Source organism: Oryctolagus cuniculus, chromosome 7, assembly GCF_964237555.1.
Source record: "Oryctolagus cuniculus chromosome 7, mOryCun1.1, whole genome shotgun sequence".
In the NCBI taxonomy this organism is placed as follows: Eukaryota; Metazoa; Chordata; class Mammalia; order Lagomorpha; family Leporidae; genus Oryctolagus; species Oryctolagus cuniculus.
In genome coordinates this window covers 110666605-110690247 of record NC_091438.1, presented here as the reverse complement: position 1 = coordinate 110690247, position 23643 = coordinate 110666605, and the positions used below count along the sequence as shown (strand labels likewise).

General features: G+C 46.1%; 1 protein-coding gene across 10 annotated transcripts in view; it reads left to right on the top strand.

Annotated features, from left to right (window-relative positions):
- Positions 1-23643, top strand: part of PATJ (PATJ crumbs cell polarity complex component) — a 438074-nt gene that overhangs the window by 377742 nt on the left and 36689 nt on the right. For all 10 annotated transcript variants that reach the window (XM_070078398.1, XM_070078393.1, XM_070078397.1 and 7 more), the window contains 3 exons: positions 11698-11781; positions 21025-21218; positions 23086-23233. In XM_070078398.1, coding sequence (XP_069934499.1) covers positions 11698-11781; positions 21025-21218; positions 23086-23233 — 426 coding nt within the window. The remainder of the gene's footprint in view (positions 1-11697; positions 11782-21024; positions 21219-23085; positions 23234-23643) is intronic.

Below are 23643 nucleotides of genomic sequence, written 5' to 3'. Positions count from 1 at the left end.
TCATGGCAGTTTTGTAGAGATTAATGAGAGTTTGACGACAGTCTAATATTCTCATAAAATCTGTGCAATGAACTCAAATTTATTAATGAGCAGAGTACCCATATTTTAAAAACCATGATTTCTAGTAGGATATAGAAAGGTTTCTCAGACTCTTATTGTTGACTTACTGTCCTTGTATAGCTATAAACTAAATTCTGGTTTGTCTAGCATTAGACTAAGGATTTTGCTATCTTCATCATATTTTCACTTCCAAGTTTTTTGGCCTTCCTGCTGAGAAAATAGCCTACAGTGTAGAAGGCACATCTGTGTATGATTTCTGAACAATGACAGCCATAGAGAAGAACTGAGTCAAGTAGTGTCTAAAAGTAGCATCCCTCCTCTAAGGCAATAGATCTGAACTATGGTTTCTTTTAGGAGAAAATTTAAATTTCCATTTTTAAAAGATCTATTTATTTTATTTGAAAGGAAGAGTTAGAGAGAGAGAGGGAGAGACAAACAGGAGAGATCTCCCATCCACTGGTTCACTCCTCAAATGGCAACATCAGCTGGAGTTGGGCCAGGCCAAAGGCAGAAGCCAGGAGCTTCATCCAGGTCTCCCATGTGGGTGCAGGGTCCCAAGTACTTGTGCCATCTTCCGTTTCTTTCCCAGTCCATTAGCAGGGAGCTGGATCAGAAGTGGAACAGCCAGAACACAAACCAGCACCCTTATGGGTTGCTAGCACTGTAAGCAGTGGTTTAACCTGCTGTGCCACAGTGCAAGCCCCCAAAATCTCCATTATATGTTCAATATATTTAATATTTCTATTAGTCCACATGGGTCTTCCTTTTGAGAAGGGCTTTTATCTGAAAGCAGGATAATAAGATATAACTCTTAGTATCATTGGTAAGTATGCTTTCCCTTTTAAATATGAAATTTAATGAAGAGCTTTTCTGTAGTTAAAATGTCCCTTAGGAATCCCTGTAGGGCTGCATGTTGAGGCCTTTATGAGTATAGCAAAGACTGTGTTTATTTCCAGAGTGATCCAAATTAAGTAAAATGTGCCTGAAAACAATAAAATTAAATCATGTAGACATATTACTTTAGCTACCATATAATTATTACCAAACTTTCATCCTGAATGCTTGTTAAAACAGTCTACTAAATATATCTAGAAATATAAAATCTCATTCTACCAAATAGTTCACCCACAAAAGGGTGCTTATTGATATCCTTCAGCCCACAGGAGACCCTTAGTTAATTTTTCTAACACATGACTTTTTTAAGTATTGTGGGCCTATTGTGGCAATAAAATTGCATTTTGCTGAGTGCATGGTGCGTTTGTGAGTTACCTGATCTCCTTGTTGGCAGCTTGAACAGTAAAGAGAATGTTGATGGATGGGCTGAAGTATCTGAAGACTTGGACTCTGAGGATATACTGTTAGAGATTATGAAATTCCTTTCCAGCAGTTCAGAGCGTAAATCCTCTTGGAGGAGTTTGAGATTTTTGTAGGGCTCAGTGATAATTAAGCCTCTCACACTGGCTTCTTTAAATTGTTCTCTAAGCTAAAGTAAATCCTTGGAAGTTCAGATGGATTTTAACATCCATTTGTAATGGGTATTTTGGTGACGTTCCACTAATACTTTACCATCAGAGGATTGGTTGGATTGAGGTAGGATTATGACATTCTGACCCCATCTACCTCTCTTTCCTTTCCTGCCTCCCTCCCTCCCTCCCTCCCTTCCTCCCTCCCTCCCTCCCTCCCTCCCTTCCTCCCTTCCTCCCTCCCTTCCTTCCTTCCTTCCTTCCTTCCTTCCTTCCTTTCTTTTTTTTAAAGATTTATTTATTTATTTGAAAGAGTTACAGAGAAAGAGAGAGAGTCTTCCATCAGATGGTTCACTCCCCAGTTGGCCGCAATGGCCAGAGCTGTGCCAATCCAAAGTCAGGAGCCAGGAGCTTCTTCTGGGTCTCCCACGCGGGTGCAGGGGCCCCAAGACTTGGGCCAACTTCTACTACTTTCCCAGGCCATAGCAGAGAGCTGGATTGGAAGTGGAGCAGCCGGGTCTCAAACTGGTGCCCATATGGGATGCCAGCGCTTCTAGGCCACGGCCTTAACCCACTGCGCCACAGCGTCAGCCCCTTTCTTTTTTTTAAGATATATTTTATGAGCTGGCGCCGTGGCTCACTAGACTAATCCTCCACCTTGCGGCGCCGGCACACCGGGTTCTAGTCCCGGTCAGGGCACCGGATTCTGTCCCGGTTGCCCCTCTTCCAGGCCAGCTCTCTGCTTTGGCCCGGGAGTGCAGTGGAGGATGGCCCAAGTGCTTGGGCCCTGCACCCCATGGGAGACCAGGAGAAGCACCTGGCTCCTGCCTTCGGATCAGCACGGTGCGCCGGCCGCAGCGCACTGGCCGCAGCTGCCATTGGAGGGTGAACCAACGGCAAGAGGAAGACCTTTCTCTCTGTCTCTCTCTCTCTCACTGTCCACTCTGCCTGTCAAAAAAAAAAAAAAAAAAGATATATTTTATGGGGCCGGCACTGTGTAACAGTGGGTTAACACCCTGGCCTGAAGTGCCGGTATCCCATATGGATGCCGGTTCGAGACCCAGCTGCTCTATTTCCGATCCAGCTCTCTGCTATGGCCTGGGAAAGCAGTAGAAGATGGCCCAAGTACTTGGGCCCCAGCACCCGAGTGGGAGACCCAGAAGAAACTCCTGGCTCCTGGCTTCAGATCGGCACAGCTCTGGCCATTGCAGCCATCTGGGGAGTGAACCATCAGATGGAAGACCTCTCTCTCTCTCTCTCTCTCTCTCTCTCTCTCTCTCTGCCTCTCCTCTCTCTGTGTAACTCTGACTTTAAAAATGTGTATATATATTTTTTATTTATTTGAAAGGCAGAGTTGGAAAGAGGAAGAGATCTTCCATGCACTGGTTCACTCCCCAGATGTCCACAACAGCCAGGGCCAGACTAGGCCAAAGCCAGGAACCAGGAGCTTCTTGTGGTCTCCCACATGGGTGCAGGGGCCCAAGCACTTGAGCCATCCTCCACTGCTTTCCCAGGCCAATAACAGGAGCTGGATCTGAAACAGAGCATAGGGGACTTAGACCAGCACCCATATGGGATGCTCTACGGGCAATATCTTAACCTGCTGTACCACAAAACCAGCCCCAACCTCTCTTTTCTGAGTCATTTTGATCTCAATTTCTTGATAATCATTGAGCAAGCATTTATTAAGTGCTTCCTTTGGGCTCAGCACCAGGATACCATGATGAGTTGCAAGTAGCCAGGTCCTGAAATTGTCCTTCGTGAACAGGACATAGTATGGGACATAGATCCATGGACAGTCAATCACTTGTGATACTGTGCTAAGTTCAATAATACTAGTAGATTTAGTGGCAACCCACAAAAAGAGCATTCAACTTTCCCAGGGAAGAAGTCAGATGCAGGCGTACACCTTCCGGATAGGTTAACGCCGGCGAGACCTCGGAGACACCAGACGCGTTTATCGGCTTTTCAGCTTCCACTTTATTTTTCAGCAGACTCGCGTTACATGTCGCGAACGCCCGCCATCTTCGCCTCCTCCAACCCTCTTATATATCCCGCCCTGTTACCGGCATTCATTCACAACTCCTTCATTCACCACTCCCGCTTATAACTCGCGTTCATTCACAACTCCGCCTTTTACCAGCGTTCATTCACAACTCCCGCCCACCGTCCACCTATTTATATATGATTCACGGAAAACATGTTACCAACTCAACAAGAGTAAGTGTGGGAAACATGCAATAACAGGATGCTTAAAGTCAAAACAGGATCTTGCAATTAGCAACGGGCAGGGTGGAAAAAGCCCAGCACTAAATTTCTTGTGCTTGTACATGTCGGGAGGGGCACAGCTGGCCAGGCTGTCCCGTTCCCCGACAGTCAGAGAAGATTTCATTGAAGCAGTGGCAGTTGATTGCCTCTAATAGAATTTCATGAAACAAAGGAGGCAGCAAATAAAAGAAGGCATGACCTTCAAGCATGTTAGAGCTCTTATACAGGATATTTCTGTAAAAGTACACAAGAGGGACAGCTTTTGGCCTGGGGGTTAAGGCACTGCTTGGGACATCAACATCCCACGTCGGAGTGCGAGTCCTGGCTCTGCTCTCTATTTCAGCTTCCTGCTACTGCTGGCTCTGTGGGCATGTTCAGTGGCTGAGTCCCTGCCACCAGGGTGGGAGACCTAGGTGGAGTTCCCGGCCCTTCACCTTGACCTGGCTTATCCCTGACTGTTAAAGGCATTTGGGGAGTGACCCAGCAAATGGGAGCTCTCCATCTCTCTCTCTCCCTCTCTCTATTTCTCTCTCTCTCTCTCTCTCTCTGCCTCTCTGCCTTTCAAATAATTTAAACAAATAAGGGCTGGTACTGTATTGTAGAAGATTAAGCCACCGCCTGCAGTGCTGGCATCCCATATGGGCACTGGTTCAAGTCCTGGCTTTTCCGCTTCAGATCTAGCTCCCTGCTCCTGCTAATGCACCTGGGAAAGCGGCGAAGGGTGGCCCAAGTGCTTGGACTCCTGCACCCACATGGGAGACCTGGAAGAAGCACCTGGGTCCTGGCTTTGGCCTGCCACAACCCTGGCTGTTGTGGCCATTTGGGAAGTAAACTAGCAGATGGAAGACTTCTCTCCCTCTGTGAAACTCTGCCTCTGAAATAAATAAGAGACATCTTAGAAAACAAAACAAATAAGATGTTTACTTATTTATTTTTATTTTTATTTTTTGAAAGTCAAATAGAAGGAGAGGTCTCCCACTTGCTGTTCACTCATGAAATGACTACAATAGCTGCTTCTGGGCCAAGCCAAACCCAGGACCCACAATTTAATCTAGGTCTCCTACACGAGTAACAGGGACCCAAATACTTGAGCCATCACCTGCTGTTCAAAGGTATTAGAAGGAAGCTGGAATCAGAAACAGAGCCAGGACTCTCAAATGGGGGCACCCCAACATGCAGTGTCAGCATTCTAACTGCTGAGCCAGAACCTTGCCCCCAGTAAATTTTTTTTTTAAAATACACAGAGGGATCGGCATTGAGGCATGGCCAGTTGAGACACCGACTGCAATGACACCATCTCACAGGGGCACCAGCTGCTCCACTTCCAATCCAGCTCCCTGCTAATGTGCCTGGAAAAGCAGCAGAGGATAGCCCAGGTGTTTGGGCCCCTACACCCATCCTGGATGGAGCATCCTTGATCTTGCCTTCGGCTCTACCCAGCCCCAGCCATTGGGGGCATTTGGGGATTGGGCCAGCAGATGATTGATATTATCTCTCTCTCTCTCTCTCTCTCACTCTCACTCTGCCTTTCAAATAAATAAATAAATCTTTAAAAAAAGAAGTATGGATTTCATTATAAAAAAATGCACAAAAAAGTCATGCTGTTTGTTTATAGATAGGGAGATTGGGTGGCTTAGGGACAAGCGGTAGCAAAAAGTTTTTCTGTGTGTACTATTTTGAGTTTAGTACCAGGTGCATATGTTATCTATATTTGAACATAAATACTTTTAGGACTGGAGACATTGAGAGAGTAGTTCATCAATACAATCGATTTGCTAGCCAGCTTCTTCCTCCAGGGTGTCTTTTTTTCCTTTTGTGTTTTTTCCAATTGTAGAATGCAGGAGTTTTCCTCTATTAAATGTATGTCAGACATAGGTCGTTGAGGGAAGCGTTTGTAAGCAGAAGGCTCTTCCCACTTCCCTGAACCCTGCCTGCCTCTTTTGATTAGGAAAACCCAACATCTGAGAGATTTCCCTATCCACTGGCCTAACTCTGCCCTAGCTCTGTAGTTACTGTGCCAAGTGAGTGATTCAAGTATCCAGAGGGACATTGTCGATTTTGTCTCAGTTAGCAAAGTGGTCGTCTTCCTGAAGTTTCTCCTGTAGCACAGTTACTAGGAAGACATTGGTTTTTGATTCTGTCAGTTTTGGTCATCTATCAATGATCCTAAGGTATATGCCATTATTAACAGAAATTAATCTGTTTTCTTGGGCTGAATAAGTTTTTATCTTGACAACATTTTATTGCTTGTACCTGTTATAATGTTGCTTTGTATCCTCTCATTGAAAAAATGTTATCTAGTCAATAAATAACAGGCATGGACAGAAACAGGACTGAAAAGATGAAGGATGCAAGAAAAAAAAAAAAAGAATAACAGATGGAGTTAAGAGAGGGAGCCTACCCTTCATGCTACGTGTAGTGCAGTTCCTTAACCTTGAGCCCAGACTCACTGCGAGGTTCATAGATCATCACCTCACCTCATTAGACCAAAGGCTTTGCTTTCTACTTCCACAAGTCATCTTTTTGTTCATTGTCTATAAAATGATCAACTCATGGCCTCAAGGTTTTGGCTGCAGCGTTGAGGTAATAGTATTTCAACAGAATTGATACCACATGGAAAAAAAACAATTTCCCTTTTGTGTAAGTGCAAAATAAAATACTCAAAACAGATGAGAAGCTTGTGTTCGTGGTGGGAGCACAGGCCTTGGTGCTGAGCAGTCTCGAGTTGGAATTTCATCTCTCTCCTTACAAGCTACAAAGACCTGGTCAAGTTTGAACCCTTATGAGTTTCCATTTCCTCAGCTGTAAATGGAACTAATGATACTGAACTTGCTTAGTTGCTAGGAGGATTAAATGGTACAAGTGGAAAGTGTGTAGTGTCTGTGGCACATAGATGTTAAATAAATGAGAACAGACATCTGATATTAAAAATAGCATTTATCACTCCCTTACTGTGTGCTGGCACAATACATAAGCCTTATCTGTAGATAATGTCATAAAAACCATGTCAAAGCTGAGACCTGGAGTCGTTAACAGTCCTCCCAAGCCTGTGGTAGCAGCCAAGATACAGATGGAGGAGCTCCGACTCCAGAGCCTTCTCATAGCCATTCCCCTCTCTGACCCCGCCTTGCAGTAAGCCAGCAATCCTCCCACAGGGAGATGATGAACAGGCTGATCCAGGAATACAGGCCTAAGAGTCACCCAGGTATTATTGAGTGGAGGGCTATTATTTAAATATGCAAAGAAAGGAAGGGCTAGCAGGGGAGAAGTCACTCAGAGCTGCAATTTTGCTTGAATAGCTCTAGAATTTAAAATTTAGGAAGCTATCCAAAAAGGAGGTAAAAATCACATGTGTGAAATGGGGATTTGGTGTGGTGATTAAGACACCAGGTAAGACAGCTGCATCCTCTTTCAGAGTACCTGGATGTAATTCCAGGTTCCAGCTCCTGATTCTACTTTCCTGTTAATGTAGACCGTAGGGGTAGCAGGTGATGGCTCAAGTACTGGGATCCTGCTACTCATGTGGTAGACCTAGATTGCATGGCTCAGAGCATCAGCCTGAAGTTGGCCCCTATCCCAACTCTTGCAGACATTCTCTGTCTCCTAAATAAATAAGTAATTAAAAAAAAAAAAAAAAAAAGAGGATAAGTACTTTGCCTAGCAGTTATGATACCTGCTTCCCACATCGATGTACCTGGATTCAGTATCCAGCTCCCATTCCATCTTCCTGCTAATGCAGACCCTGGGAGACAGCAGTGATGGCTCAGACCTGGACTGAGTTCCTGGCTTCTGACTTCAGCCCCACCACCACCACTATGGCAGGCATTTGGGGAATGAAAGTGTGTATATACACACACACATACACACACACACATGCACATACACATATTTCTGTCTCATTATCTGCCTTTTAAATAGATTTAAAAATAAATAAAAAAGGAAACAAGAATCATGGTACATATCAACTCCCAATTCCTTATTTAAAATAATAGGGGGCATACATTGTACCACAGCAGGTTAAGCCACCACCTGGGACACCCACAGCCCATATCCAAGTTCCTAGGTTCTAGTCTCAGTTCCCCTACTTCTGACCCAACTTCCTGCTAATGTGCACCCTTAAAAGCCAGTGCTGTGCCAATCCAAAGCCAGGAGCCAGGAGCTTCTTCCGGGTCTCCCATGCAGGTACAAGGGCCCAAACACTTGGGCCATCTTCTACTGCTTTCCCAGGCCATAGCAGAGAGCAGGATTGGAAGTGGAGCAGCCAGGACTAGAACCAGCGCCCATATGGGATGCCAGCGTTTCAGGCGAGGGTGTTAACCCGCTGCACCACAGCAGTAGCCCCAATGAGGAGTTTTCATACAGAAAGATTTTTGAGCCAAAATCACATCATTGGCCATGCATTCAGTATTTATGAGACTGTTCACAGTGTTTTCTCTTTATGTATGAGAGTCCATCTAAGGGCTTTGGATTCAGAATACTTTTAGGGAATAAAAACCCCATCGGGTCTTTTCTCTCCTTTTCAATTTGAATGGATAAAATTTTCTCATTTGCAATGTATCAAAATCAAAGGAGTTGATACTGAACATCAAGCCCTGTGAAATCCATGTGTAGTCTGGATTCAGTGTATGATTCTCCCGCTCCTGTGAAATGAGGTGTTTGGGCACCAGATGGCAAACCTGCATCTTGAAGAAGGTATTCCCAGGAGCAGCAGCACCCCTGCCTGCGTGTTGTCAGTACAGTGGACCCTTGTTGGGATATTGGTTGTGTTGTGGAGCTCACTGCAGGTCGCTGACGCAGCAAGTTTTCGCAAAATCATTCCCCTGAAACCGTCCAGAGAAGCAGACTCTTGCCAGCATGAAAACACCCTGGGTCTGGAAATTCCATAAGTCTAGATCTATTGCTGGTAGAAGATCTGAAAAATGGATTGCCTGGATCATGGCACCTTTTCTGGCTCTTGCTATCATAAGGACTGTTTTCAGAACTGTACAGATGTAGAATGGAAGTATTCAATATTGTGAAGGTATTTGGAATGCAGATGGGGTGATTCAGTTATAGGCCCCCTTCATTTTTGTTGTTGTTGTTGCTTCGCTACTCCAGAATTTGTATTTTAAAAAGCCCTCTAGGCCAGCGCCGTGGCTCACTAGGCTAATCCTTCGCCTGGGGCACCGGCACCCCAGGTTCTAGTCCCGGTCAGGGCGCCGGATTCTGTCCTGGTCACTCCTCTTCCAGGCCAGCTCTCTGCTGTGGCCAGGGAGTGCAGTGGAGGATGGCCCAGATCTTTGGGCCCTGCACCCGCATGGGAGACCAGGAGAAGCACCTGGCTCCTGGCTTTGGATTGGCGCAGCGTGCCGGCAGTAGCGGCCACTTAGGGGGTGAACCAACAGCAAAAGGAAGACCTTTCTCTCTCTCTCTCTCTCTCTCTCTCTCTCTCTCTCACTGTCTAACTCTGCCTGTCCAAAAAAAAAAAAAATCCTCTCTTTGCAGGGGCAGTGGAGGAAGGGTTATTTTGTGTTGTTTCTTTTTTTGTTTGTTTTGTATTTTGTAAGAAAGTAAATGTGGCTTGGAATTTTTTTTCCATCACTTATTATATGAGGGGTCTTCAAAAAGTTCATGGAAATTTGTAATATGAGAAAACTATCATGGATTTCAAAAAATTTTGCAGCACCTTTTTTTTTTTTAAAGATTTATGTATTTATTTGAGAGGCAGAGTTACAGTGAGAGGGAGAGACAGAGAGAGAGGTCTTCTATCCACTGGTTTGCTTTCCAAATGGTCTTTCATCTGCTGGTTCACTCCCCAAATGGTCACAATGGTCCACGCTGGGCCAATCCAAAGCCAGGAGGCAGGAGCTTCTTCCGGGTATCCCATGTGGGTGCAGGGGCCCAAGCTCTTGACCATTTTCCACTGCTTTCCTAGGCTGTAAGCAGACAGCTGGATTGGAACAGGAGCAGTGGGACACGAATCGGCACCCATAAGGGATGCTGGGGCTGCAGGTGGAGGCTTAGCCCACTACACCAAAGCACTAGGCCCCTACGACATTTTTTTAAAGATTTATTTATTTATTTGAAAGAGTTACACAGAGAGAGAAGGAGACAGAGAAAGAGAGAGAGGTCTTCCATCCACTGATTCACTTCCCAATTGGCCGCAACAGCCGGAGCTGCACCGATCCGAAGCCAGGAACCAGGAGCTTCCTCCAGGTCTTCCCAGGCAGGTGCAGGGTCCCAAGGACTTGAGCCATCTTCTACTGCTTTCCCAGGCCATAGCAAAGAGCTGGATCGGAAGTGGAGCAGCCAGGTCTCAAACCAGTGCCTGTATGGGATGCCGGCATTGCAGGCGATGGCTTTACCCACTACACCATAGCACTGGCCCCATTGCAAAATCTTTTAATTCTCCTTTTCCTCAAACTTTTTGAAGTGCCCTCATATTTTTACAAGAAATATTTCATTTTTTTCTGAATGTGAACTTCTGCAGTGCCATCCTTCTGGACTAATACGGAGTTCAGCCATTTTGGTGGCTCATTAACTCTCCAGGGTCTTAACAAAACACACAGACACTGGCAAGGCTCTGTGATCACTACCATCAGTCCACGCTGGTAATCTTCAAGCCCATCGTTGCCCAGGCTTGCATTATCTCTTTAAGTCCACGAGCTTGCAGCTTGGATATGGGGCTGCTTTCAAGGCTGGGATCCATTGTGCCTGGAGTCTGCCCTGCGCCTTCACCCTTGATGCTTGCCTGCAGGTTTCACAACCTGCGTGTGTCCAGAACAGAGAATGGAGGACCCCGGGGAGTACAGGTGAAATTCCTCACTGTGGATCTGTAGACCTCTGTATCCAGCCTGCACTGAAATGCTCTTGACCTCACCCGGCAGCCCTCCAAGACACCTAAACACAGTCTTTTCAGTATCCTCACTTTTATTAAAAGCAGGAGGGGCCCGTGATTTCTGGTTGCTCTAGTTGTCAGCACACAAGAAGCCCCAAGGCAAGGAATTTCAAAGCTTAACTTCTTGTTCAACAGGATGGGAAAGAGGGGGAAGTGGTGTGAACAAATTCAGTTTAATAATTTAGAATAATCCCACCAAACTATAAATATTTGGGTAAATAAATATGAATTGTTTAGGGAGTTCCTTTGGAAACCCTTAGTGGTGATTGCCTTGGGAGAACAGGACCAAGGCCAAGGATGGGAGGCAGTCTTTGTAACACCTGTCATTGCCTGAATCCTTTACATTGGTAATGTGATTTTTATGTTGATAAAAAAATATTTAACATTATTAATTTTGATACAGATTGTTTTATTCATTATTTATTAACTGTGAAATACTTTTCTTAAACCAACGCTTACTTCCTATTGATCTTGGTGTCCTCATTTCCTGGCTCAGAGTGCTGAGTTCAGAGGCATTAATATGTCCAAGATGACACAATGGCAGTCAGAGCTCAGATCCACAGCTGTCTTACACTTAGGTCCAATGCCTGCCTCCCCTATCCCATGCCTTGTCCTCCAGGGCTGATTCATTCCACTATGTCCTTCTCTTTCATTGCCCAAGTAATGAGGCTTGGCAAACCCCCTTAATCAGGCCACACATTTATACCAAATCTTTGAATACCCATAAAAACCCGTCTCAACCGTGTTTCAAAATACATCATAAAATATAAATGAGAATGACACATAGTTCACCTCAAGTTCATGCATGGCAGCAGCATACAGGGTAACAGTAAAACATGTGGGAAAAGTTTAACACGAATCATAGGAGACCTTAATTATATCTCTGAATAGCACATGGCTGTGTGTCTTGTTTATGTCAGAGAAGATACAACATTATTGGCAAATTATAGGTTGCTGCTTGTGGTTTGATTGTTTTCTTAAGGAAACACTTGTGGTTGTTGAAAATTAATAGTGATTTGTTTTTTATAGGATGCAATAGTTATACATGAAGTCTATGAAGAAGGAGCAGCAGCCAGAGATGGGAGGCTTTGGGCTGGTGACCAGATATTAGAGGTATATAATTTTAATTTTATGCCAGTAAATATGGTTCCTTTGCTAATCTTGATATACAAGGTCAATTTTTCTGTCTTCTACTCAGTTCTCTCCTCACTGATTTCTCTCATTTAACAGAACAGGTGCCCTATTCCTTTTTACCCCCCAACATACGTTGAACAACTTACTGGCTTAGAATCATGGCAGGCAATCAATCTAAACTTGTCCATGAAAACTTTCTTAAATTAAGAAGAAAAGTTCAACTTGTGCTTCTTTAATTTTAATAGAGACTGTATAACATCTAAATCAGATTTTTTTGCCTCTCCATTATTATACCTTACTAATTTCCTCCTTAAAACACGTATATATATAGGAACAGGCATTTGGCATTGCAGATAAATTATCACTTAAGATGCCTGTATCCTGTATCAGAGTACCTGGTTTAAGACCTGACTCCGGCCGGCGCCGTGGCTCAATAGGCTAATCCTCCGCCTTGCGGCGCCGGTACACCGGGTTCTAGTCCCGGTCGGGGCGCCGGATTCTGTCCCGGTTGCCCCTCTTCCAGGCCAGCTCTCTGCTGTGGCCCGGGAATGCAGTGGAGGATGGCCCAAGTGCTTGGGCCCTGCACCCCATGGGAGACCAGGAGAAGCACCTGACTCCTGCCATCGGATCAGCACGGTGCACCGGCTGCAGCGTGCAGGCCGCGGCGGCCATTGGAGGGTGAACCAACGGCTAAAGGAAGACCTTTCTCTCTGTCTCTCTCTCTTTCTCACTGTCCACTCTGCCTGTCAAAAATAAAAAAAAAATTAAAAAAAAAAAAAAAAAAGACCTGACTCCACGTCCAATCCAGCTTCCTGCTGATGTGAACCCTGGGAGGCAGCAGGTGATGGTTCAGGGTCCCTGCCACCAACATAGGATTGAGTTCTGGGTTCCTGGCTTCAGTCTGGTCCAGTCTTGGCTGTTGTGGGCATTTGGAGAATGGCCCACAGATGGAAGATCTCTCTTTGCCTCTATCTCTGCATTTCAAATAAAATAACAGTAAAAATCAGTGCTCTAAAATACAACACAAATGTACAGACACACACAAATAAGTATACACAGCTAATACTTCAAAGCACCTTAAATTCTATTTTCTCAGTCCTAGTAAGTCTGTATGTCAGATGGAGCTCATGCCTTGCCCCAGTGCCTTCTAGCAGGTGAGAATGCAGACTCTTCTCCTTTTAGTTGGGATGGTTTATGGTGCTTATTAAAAACTGAAATGCTTGACTTGACTCCTCCAAATTGACTCACTTTTTAGCACAGTTATTAAAGACTTTTAGAAAGTGCAGGGCAGGCACTATCTGAACTAGGGAACGGATGAATGGGAAACCAATGCCAGGCGTTCAGGTAGGTGGAACTAAAGAGCGTTTTCGATGGTGTGAAACCTTTAGGCAACATTTATTTCTTTCATTGGGTGAATTTAATTGAATAGTTAGCATTTTATGGTGAGTATGTGCATTTTTGCGTTGCAACTTTAATATAGCACATTGCAAATGACATCATCGACTTTTATTTTTCCTTTTGGTGGCTCAGTTCTGCCTCCCAAGATGAAAATAGAGCTATAATTAAGGGCAGAAAACATAGGTGAGGAGGGGTTAAAAGAGAGGCCAGGCTAACTGCAAATTAAATTCAGGCCAAGTTATAGAGTTTCTCCGCAGGCCTCTACTGTGCGTCATCGTTGGATAAGGATATATTCCCAGTACGTTCATTAAGGTGTAAGAGTGTGAGGTGAGACAAATAAGCGAGGCCTCTTTGGGAACTGGCTTGACTGTTTTAGCACACAACATAGTTTTTTAGTCACCAGGAATTTTTTAAAATTTTTTAAAATTTTTTGTTTTTCTCTCACTTGATTTTCTAGTCAATTGGTATTATTATAATTGGCATTTTTAGGTGAATAGATTAACTATTAAAAGATAGTGTAGATTGACCAGCGCCGCGGCTCACTAGGCTAATCCTCTGCCTGCGGCGCCGGCACCCCAGGTTCTAGTCCCAGTCGGGGCGCCGGATTCTGTCCCGGTTGCTCCTCTTTCAGTCCAGCTCTCTACTGTGGCCCGGGAGTGCAGTGGAGGATAGCCCAGGTTCTTGGACCCTGCTCCCGCATGGGAGACCAGGAGGAAGCACCTGGCTCCTGGCTTCAGATCAGCACAGTGCGCTAGCTGTAGCACACCAGCCGCCATAGCGGCCACTTGGGGCTTGAACCAACGGAAAAAGGAAGACCTTTCTCTGTCTCTCTCACTGTCTTAACTCTGCCTGTCAAAAAATTTTTTAAAAAATTTTTTTAAAAAGATAGTGTAGATGAAATATTAAAATGGTGTAGAATAAGTATTTAAGATAGTATAAATTAGGTATTAAAATAGTACATGCCTTGATACTTACATAAATTATAAGTCCACACATTCTGTAATAGTGACTTGCAACTAAATCTATTATGTTCACTATGTTGAGTGTGGCAGTGCTTCACAGGTATAAATACACACATGTAAAAACCTGTCATGGTACACTTGAAATGTGTATAGTTTATTTCATATCAGTTATACCTTAATAAGAATGTTTAAGAGTGTTTTTTAAATTGCCATTTGTATTGTATAGACCTTCAGGTACAGTTGCTCTCTTCCATAAAGCATATTCAGGTACCAGTGAACACTCAATAAAGATTGGCATCTGGAGGAGGCAGGTGCTGTGGCACAGTAGGTTAATCCTCCACCTGCAGTGCTGGCATCCCATATGGGCACCGATTCGCGTCCCAGCTGCTCCTCTTCCAATCCAGGTCTCTGCTGTGGCCTTGGAAAGCAGTGGAAGATGGCCTGGGTCCTTGGGCCCCTGCACCCGCGTGGGAGACTTGGAGGAGTTTCCTGGTTCCTGGCTCCGGATCAGCCTAGCTCTGGCCATTGCGGCCATTTGGGAGCGAACTATTGGATGGAAGGCCTTTCTCTCCTTCTCCTCTCCCTCTCACTGTAACTCTGTCTCTCAAATAAATAAATAAAATCTTGAAAAAAAAAAAAAAAGTTAGCATCTGGGAAGCAGGTTTATTTTGAGTGGAAGGAAAATCTGAGAGAGAGAATCTGAAAGATAAAGTTAGCCATATCTTGGCATGTAGCAGAATTATATTCTACAACTTGGATGGACAGTCTGTACTTCTCATTACTGATAGCCATACAGGCTCCTGTCTTAGCTTTGACAGAGCCGAGTTCACGGGAGTATATCCTGTGTTTAGATAAGAACTGCAGCTCTCAGTTTGGCTAAGTGACAAGTTCCTTTATAAGCAGCTTTAGCCCACACATTGGGACTTGTTCTAATTAGGCTGATGAGGACCAGGGCTTAATGCTGCGTGCTCAGCCTGCAGCCTGTGGGCTGCCTGGAGAAGACATTGGCCATCTTTGTTAGGGCATGTTGAGACCACAACACAAGGCAGCCCCACACCAGCACTTGGCCAAGCAATGGCCTCTCCACTCAAGGACCTCTGCGTTCTGTGAGCTGGCCTTCTATGGTTTTAACATTATCCTTGTGTTAAAATTAGGACAAGCCACATTTTTGGCAGTGATTGTGATTCTATGACGAACAGAGACTGTGTCTTCTTCCTGATTCTCCTGTGAATTCAGTCCCTCCACTTATCCTACCTTACTGCCATTATCTCCTTCTGTGTGGGAGCAGAAAGGAGAGCATTAATGCCTGATTTTCCATGTGGAGTAAAATGGTGAGGAACTGCAGCCCTAGTTGGATTATTTTTTCCTTTTCAAGTAATGGTTCACCCTCTTCCTGACATGCCTGTGCTTTCCAAGGGCGGTGATACACCTCCATTGACAACTGATGCTTCCTTGGCCCTTCTCAGATAGGGAGCCCTGCTGTTACCGCCTGCTCCTCCACAATCAGTGTTCTAAATAATGCACGTAGTGCTCTCTAAGGCACATAAGGTAGTACATCATTCCGCAGTACTCCAGCCACACAGCAGTATTTCTGACCTGATTCTTGGCCCATTTAATGGTGTCTCTTAATGAGCAAGGAGCAAATAGAAACTGAACTTAGATCACTTGGATCTGAGCAGACTCCTTACCGATGAACTAAAGGAGAAAACTGCTTTCAGAAGGCAGATGTTTGGTGCAGCAGTTAGGACACCGCCTGGGATGCCCACATCTCAGATCAGAGTGGCTGAGTTGGAGTCCCAGGTCCTCTTCTGATTCCAGCTTCCTGCTAACAAGCACCCTGGGAGACAGCTGGTACTAGCCCAGGCACTTGGCTTCCTACCACTTATGTGGGAGACCTGGATTGAGTTTTAAGCTCCTGGCTTCAGCCTGGGCCAGCCTTGGACATTTGGGGAGTGAACCAGCAGATAGAAGATCTCTGTCTCTTATGTATTTCTGCCTTTCAAATAAATAAGTATTTTTTAAAAAACAAACAGAAAAAAAAGCTTTCCTTTAAAAAAAAAGAAGGAACTACCTTTGGAACTTTGAGTTTAATGACAATAATTTCAACTAAAAGCATATTCAATAGTGCTTTTCAAAAGGCGTTTGGAGGAGCCAGCATTGTGGTACAACAGGTTAATCCACCCCTGAAAACACCAGTATCCAATATGACAGCTGGTTCAAGTTCCTGCTGTTCCACCTCCAATTCAGCTCCTGATAATGTACCTAGGAAAGCAACGGAATATGGCCTGAGTGCTTGGGCCCCTGCTACCCATGTGGAAGACCCAGATAGAGTTACAGGCTCCTGTCTTTTTTTTTTTTTTTTTTTTTTTTTGACAGGCAGAGTGGACAGTGAGAGAGACAGACAGAGAGAAAGGTCTTTCTTTGCCGTTGGTTCACCCTCCAATGGCCACCGTGGCCGGTGCGCTGTGGCCAGTGCACCGCGCTGATCCGAAGGCAGGAGCCAGGTGCTTTTCCTGGTCTCCCATGCGGGTGCAAGGCCCAAGCACTTGGGCCATCCTCCACTGCACTCCCGGGCCACAGCAGAGAGCTGGCCTGGAAGAGGGGCAACCAGGACAGAATCTGGCGCCCTGACCGGGATTAAAACCCGGTGTGCCAGCGCCGCAAGGTGGAGGATTAGCATATTGACAGGCTCCTGTATTTAGCCTGGCCCAGCCCTAGCTGTTTAGCTATTTGGGGAATGAACTATTTGATGGAAGATCGATCTCTCTCTCTCTCTCTCTCTCTCTCTCTGTAACACTGCCTTTTTTGTTAATTTTAAAAGATTTAATTATTTGAAAAGCAGAAATACAGAGGAGGGGGTGGGAGGAGAGAAGGAGAGAGAAATCTTTCACCTACTGGTTCATTCTCCAAATGGCCACAATGGCCAGGGCTGGGCCAGGCTGAAGCCAGGAGCTGCATCCAGGTCTCCCCATCAGGGAAGGGACCCAATTCCTTGAACCATCCTCCGCTGCCCTCCCAGGCACATTAACAGGGAGTTGGATGGGAAGTGGGGCAGCCAGGACTCGAATAGACACCCATATGGGATGCCGGCACTTCAGGCAGAGGCTTAACCTTCTATGCCACAGCATCAGCCCCAACGCTTTCAAATAAATTAAAAAAAAAAGAAAACTAAAGAAACAAAGGACTTATAAAGTTCACCTTCCACCCATAGAGGTAACCTTGATTGATTGATTTTTGATTAAGAGGCAGGAGTGGCCTTGTGTGCCATCTATAGGAATCCAAGAAAATAAGCAGCTTAGACCACACTTTCTAGAGACATTGTTTTCTCCTTTGTTCTGTGGATTGACCTCACAAACCATGAGAAAACATTCGCTGGCCCAAAGTAAAAGGAATGGCCATGCTGAGAGGCAAACCTCAATTTCTTATAAAATAGTAACTTCTAATTTACATCAGGCATCACCACGTGCCCACCCTGTGCCGAGCGTGTTGCAGGGTTTGTTTCGTGTCATCTCTGCCAATTATGTGTGTTGTCCCCAAGTTATAGATGACACTGCAGAGACTGCTTCAGTAACTTGCACAGGGTCTCACCTAGCCAGGAAGCCGGAAGAAGCACCCAAACTGAAGTCCACCTACATCCCAAACCCGTGTTCTTAACCCTGTTCTCCTGAATGTTGTTCACCTAAGTGAGTACATCAGCCACCAAGGTATAGCGGAAAAGAAAAAAGCACCAGAAAATGAGGTGCTTTTTTAAAAGATTTATTTATTTGTTTGAAAGGCAGAGTTACAGAAAGAGGAAGAGAGAGAGAGAGAGAGACAGACCGACCTTCCATGCTTTGGTTCATTCCCCAAATGGCTGCAGTAGCTATGGCTGGACCAGGCTGAAGCCAGGAACCTGAAACTCCGTCTGGTTCTCCCACATAGGTGGCAGGGATTTAACCACTTGGGTCATCTTCTGCTTTCAGAGGCACATTAGCAGGAAGCTGGATTGGAAGTAGAGCAGCCAGGACTCGAACTGGCACCCATATTGTCGCTCCCCCTCTTCGTGAAGGAGCGACACTAAACCCTGCGCTGTTCTTTCGTCTGCTCGGCCCTTCCCGGGTTTGCTGCTGGTTCTTCCCGGGTTGGCTACTGTCCCTTCCACCTCCGTGGAAGGGCAGTTCCCCCTGGCCACATTCCCCACTTCCACAGGGGAGCGGCACACCGCCGGCCGGCTCTCTCGGGGGCTGCACAGGTGTTCCCCTTAGATGTTCCCCTTAGATGTTCCTGGTGCATGCCGTCTCTCTCCTCCTTTATAGTCCTCCTCTGCCAATCCCAACTCGGCTACCCACACGCCGAGTTCGCTGCTCTCCTCCAATCAGGAGCAAGTCCTACAGTTTATTGGCTGAACTGGAGGCAGCTGTGTAGAAGCTGTTTTCTTCTCTCCCAGCGCCATATTGTGGGAGAGCAGATGCATAGAATAAGTCTTAATTCCAGTAACAGTCTAGTCCGGGTTGCTCCCCACACATATGGGATGCTGGCAGCCACTTAACCCACTGCATCATAGCGCTGGCCTCAAAAATGAGGTTCTTAAGTATTCTCTCAGCTTATAGAGCCAGCTTTAAACACAGCTTGAAGAGTCATCTTCTTCAGGAAGGCTTTATTCTCTCCTCCCTTCTCTACAACCATTCTCTAAGCCGTGAGTCGTTAGTCTGTAGAATGTTAGAGTAGGGAAGGCCTCAGACCACCCTCCCCTATGTGGGTGAAGGAGCCAGGGTTCACAGGCAGAACAGGGTGTGGAGCCCACAGCTTGAGGGATCTCTTCCATTCTTTTCTCTGCCAGCTGAGGTCTGGGCCCATCCTTTCCTTTGATTGGCTCTTTGCCCAACTGTGACCTTGAAGGAGTGACCCGGGAGACTTTTGGAGGTGGGGTGGGAGAGGTGGATTTATTTAGTTATTTAAAAGAGTGACAGAGAGACTAATCTTCCATCTACTGGTTCACTACCCAAATGCCCATAACAGCTGAGGTTAGGCCAGGCTGAAACCAGGAACTTCATCTGGGTCTCCCACATGCATGACAGGAACACAGATACTTGGACCAACATCTGCCTCCCGGGGTACACATTAGCAGGAAACTGTATCAGAAGCAGGGAGCAAACCAGTTGCTTTGATGTGGGATACAGCATCCCAAGCAGGGCTTACCCCACTGCACCACAGTGCCCTCCCCAGCTCCCTTGTTGTCCAAGGTTACTCCGCTCCTGGATTTCTCCAAGTTTTTACTTTCTCTGTGGCAGAGGTGTCCTCCATAATCCATTCAAAGAAAAAACTCTAAGGCAGCATGATGTGGGGACTGCTATGGTTTGCATATGATTTGGCTCCCACACTCCCACCAAGCTTTAAACCCCCAAAGAATGAGTTAATAGTACTTAATGAGAGAGTAGAAACGTTATCGTTTTGGAGTGGTCAGTAGGTAGACCTAGTGGGAGGTCCTTCGGTTGTTGGGAAGTACCCTCAAAAGATAACTCGGTGAGGGGGTTGTTACAAAAGCAAGCTGGGCCCAGCTCCTCTTTCTGCTCTGTCTCTCTCTACAACCCCTCCTCTGTATGCTCTGCCATTGCCATCTGCCACCCTCATCAGAGATCAGTGGGTCCACCTGACCTTGGACTTCAGCCTCCAAAACTGAGCTAAATTAAACTTCTCTCCTTATAAATTTAGTTGCCTAAGGTATTTTGTTGTGGTAACAAAAAGCTGACTAATGTGGAGACTCACACTGGAGAGATTGCCTGCACTTCATATTTTGGCTCATCTACCCGCTGGCTGTGTAACCTTGGTCAATTCCTTTAACCTCTCTGAGCCTCAGTTTTCTCATTGTAAATGGTAACGATGGGCCGGCGCTGTGGCATAGAAAGCTAAGCCTCTGCCTGCAGCACCAGCATCCCATATGGGTGCCAGTTCATGTCTCGGCTGCTTCTTCTCCCATCCAGTCTCTGCTATGGCCTGGGAAAGCAGTACAAAGTGGCCCAAGTCCTTGGGCTCCTGCATCCATGTGGGAGACCTGAAAGGAGCTTCCAGCTCCTGGCTTCAGAACAGCTCAGCTCTGGCCATTACAGCCATTGGAGGACTGAACCAGAGGATGGAAGACCTCTCTCTCTGTAGCTCTACCTCTCAAATAAATAAATAAAGTCTTTTAAAAAATGGAAAATGGTAATAATGGCAATTTCAGAGTGTTAGTATAAAGACTAAGTGAGTAAATATTCATACAGGACTAGCACACAAGCTCTACAGAAGTGTGTGAGTCAAGAAATAAGCTGGTGGTGATCTCCATTTAACAGGAAAAGAAACTGGCTCAGAGAGGTTGGGTGCCGGCCCGCATTCACATGGCTTGCCGGAAACCGAGCTGAGGCTTTGTTCAGTGCAAGGTTCTAGTACCTTGTACCATCTAATGCTGCACTGTCTGCTCATCCACATCCCAGGTTGAGTTGAGACTTTGGGGAGTCTTTGACACCGCTGGATATACCAGTGCCTCATTTCCTTTTAGGCCTTGTCTGAAGCTGCAATGTAAGCAACTGAGAGTGAGGCTGTCAAATGCAGTAGGCAAAGTGGGGCTCACTGGCACCCACCTCACTCCCTGCTCCTCTCTCTCTCTCTCCCCTGTGAAGTTCACAGTTACATGAAACCACCATTATCAGGTGTGCCAGCCCTCCCTCCCGCCCCCTGCTCTGTGTCAGAAGCAGCTCCCGCTGCCAGTGCGCCCTACCTCTTTAGCTTCAGGAGGGACCAAAGGTTTCTGGAGGTTTTCACGGGTTGGATCAGTGAGCTCCAGCCAACCCAGCAGGCAGAAAGGCCCCTGCTGCCCACCACCCATTTCAGGATGCCCTTGTTCCAGGTCAACGGGGTGGACCTGAGGAGCTGCAGCCACGAAGAAGCCATCACGGCCCTGAGGCAGACCCCGCAGAAGGTGCGGCTGGTGGTGTACAGGGATGAGGCGCACTACAGGGACGAAGAGAACTTAGATATCTTCCCCGTGGACCTGCAGAAGAAGGCCGGCCGCGGCCTGGGCCTGAGCATCGTGGGGAAACGGTGAGGACGCGCTGCGTGAGTCACGACTGGCCCTTTCCTTCAGAGAGGTGAAGCTGAGTGTAAACCAGGGGCATGATTTCCAAAGCCGTTGTGAATATTTGAGCAACATAGGTCGTATTTCTGAGCAGTGCGGTATCAAACAAACAAACCTGTCGTTTCCTTATAAAGCTCCATGCCCAGTCAACCTAGCCTGTTACATTTCCTTATAGGTTCTTTCAACTTGGAATTACCTCGATCTGTGGCTTACATACCCAAGATAGCACGGGTTGGCCTGCACAATGTTTTTTTCTTTCTTTTTTGACAGGCAGAGTTAGACAGTGAGACAGACAGAGAGAAAGGTCTTCCTTCCGTTGGTTCACTCCCCAAATGGCCGCCACAGCCGGCACACTGTGCCCACCCAAAGCCAGAAGCCAGGTGCCTCCTCCTGGTCTCCCATGAGGGTGCAGGGCCCAAGCACCTGGGCCATCCTCCACTGCCTTCCTGGGCCACAGCAGAGAGCTGGACTGGAAGAGGAGTAGCCCGGACAGAATCTGGCACCCCAACCAGGACTAGAACCCAGAGTGCCAGCGCCGCAGGCGGAGGATTAGCCTAGTGAGCCGCAGTGCCAGCCGCCCTGCACAATGTTTGATTAAGAAAATTTGCTTCCAAGGGCAGGCATTGGGTGCCCGCATCCCACATGGCAATGCGTGGTTCTAGGCTCAGCTCCACTTCTGATTCTGGCTTCCTGCTAATGTGTACCCTTGGAAGCCCCAGTTTCTGGCACAATCTGACCCAGATTGAAAAGCTGGTTTCTGGCCTCAGCCTGGCCCAGCCGTGACTGTTGCAGGCATTTGGGGAGTGAACCAGCAGATAGAAGATCTGTCTCTCCCTGTCCTCTGTCTCTCTGCCTTTCAAATAAAATGAAAAAACAAAATTTTTCTTAATTTGAAAAGAAAAAGGAAATTGCTCTGGCGTGGAATACCATGTTAATTTTACACTATGTTAAAACACATCGAGGAAACATGGTTGAGAGACAAGTATAAATGATTCGTGACAGTTTTCTATTAGAAAATAGTTATTTGCATCAAGCAACTCTCTTTCTCTGTAACTCTGCCTTTCAAATAAATGAAATGAAGTCTTTAAAAAAAAATGAAATAGCAAAGGAGAAAAAGTGACTAGAAATAGATCACATGCTGGGAGTGAAACTAATCTTCTCTAAGAAAATAACCGATACATTTTAAGAGTACGTAACTCCACTGTTTTAAGTGAATTCCCATTTCACTCCACTAAAATGATGATCTTCAAGAAATCATGGCCTTGGGCCCATGAAAATTAATATTACAACAGGCAACATAAATAACCATAAATGATTGAACTAGTAATTCTATGGCTTTGTAGGACTCTGCTTCCACATTTTAGAATTTAGTGAACCCATATAGAAAATTAGTGATCTAAGATTTTAATTAAGAAATATTAGGTTGTGAGGCCAGCATTGTGGCACAATGGGTTAAGACACAGCCTGCAATGCCAGGATCCTCTATGGGTGCCGGTTCAAATCCTGGCTGCTCCACTTCCAATCCAGCGCCCTGCTAATATGCATGGGAAAGCAGCAGAGGATGGCCCAAGTCTTTGGGCCCCTGTACCCATGTGGGAGATCCAGATGAAGCTTCTGGCTCCTGGCTTCCTCTTGGCCCAGCCCCACTCATTGCAGCCGCTGGGGGATAAACCAGCAGATGGAGGCTTGCTCGCTCGCTCTCTCTCTCTCTGCCCCCCCATTCTCCTCCTCCTTCCTCTCTCTCCCCCTATAACTCTGCCTTTAAAATAAATAAATGTTTACAAAAGAAATATTAGGCTGTGCCAACACGCCATTGCTTTATGGTATTAACAGAAACGGAAGCGGAGTGTTTATTTCCGACATCGTGAAAGGAGGCGCTGCAGACCTGGATGGGAGATTGATTCAGGGAGATCAGATCTTATCTGTGAACGGGGATGACATGAGGAGCGCCTCCCAGGAGACGGTGGCCACTGTCCTCAAGGTGAGTCACACCGGTGCCGTGTGCCCAGCCAGCACCACCACAGGGTGGGGGGATCTGTTCCAGCCTAGCTTGATAACAAATGGGTTGGGCTTTATGAGACTCTAATCTGTGACAATTGTGAATGATCAGGATTAGCTTTAAAAGAAAGCTCTGTCAAATTGGCAGGGCTTTGGGATTTCTAAGGTAGTTTTGCGCACTTGTGAGAATTCCAAGTCTCCACGGTTGTCCTCTGAATATAGAATTCCTGCAGCTCCTTCTGGGGCCAGGTCAGGGAGCACGCGATCATGAGTTCATAAGATCCAGCTTTTAAGACTTGAAGGAACATTTAATATAATCCAGACCAGTTCCTCCTTGTCACACATGAAGTCTGAAAAATGACAGCCAAAGATCACAGTGCTCGCTTGAGTGAT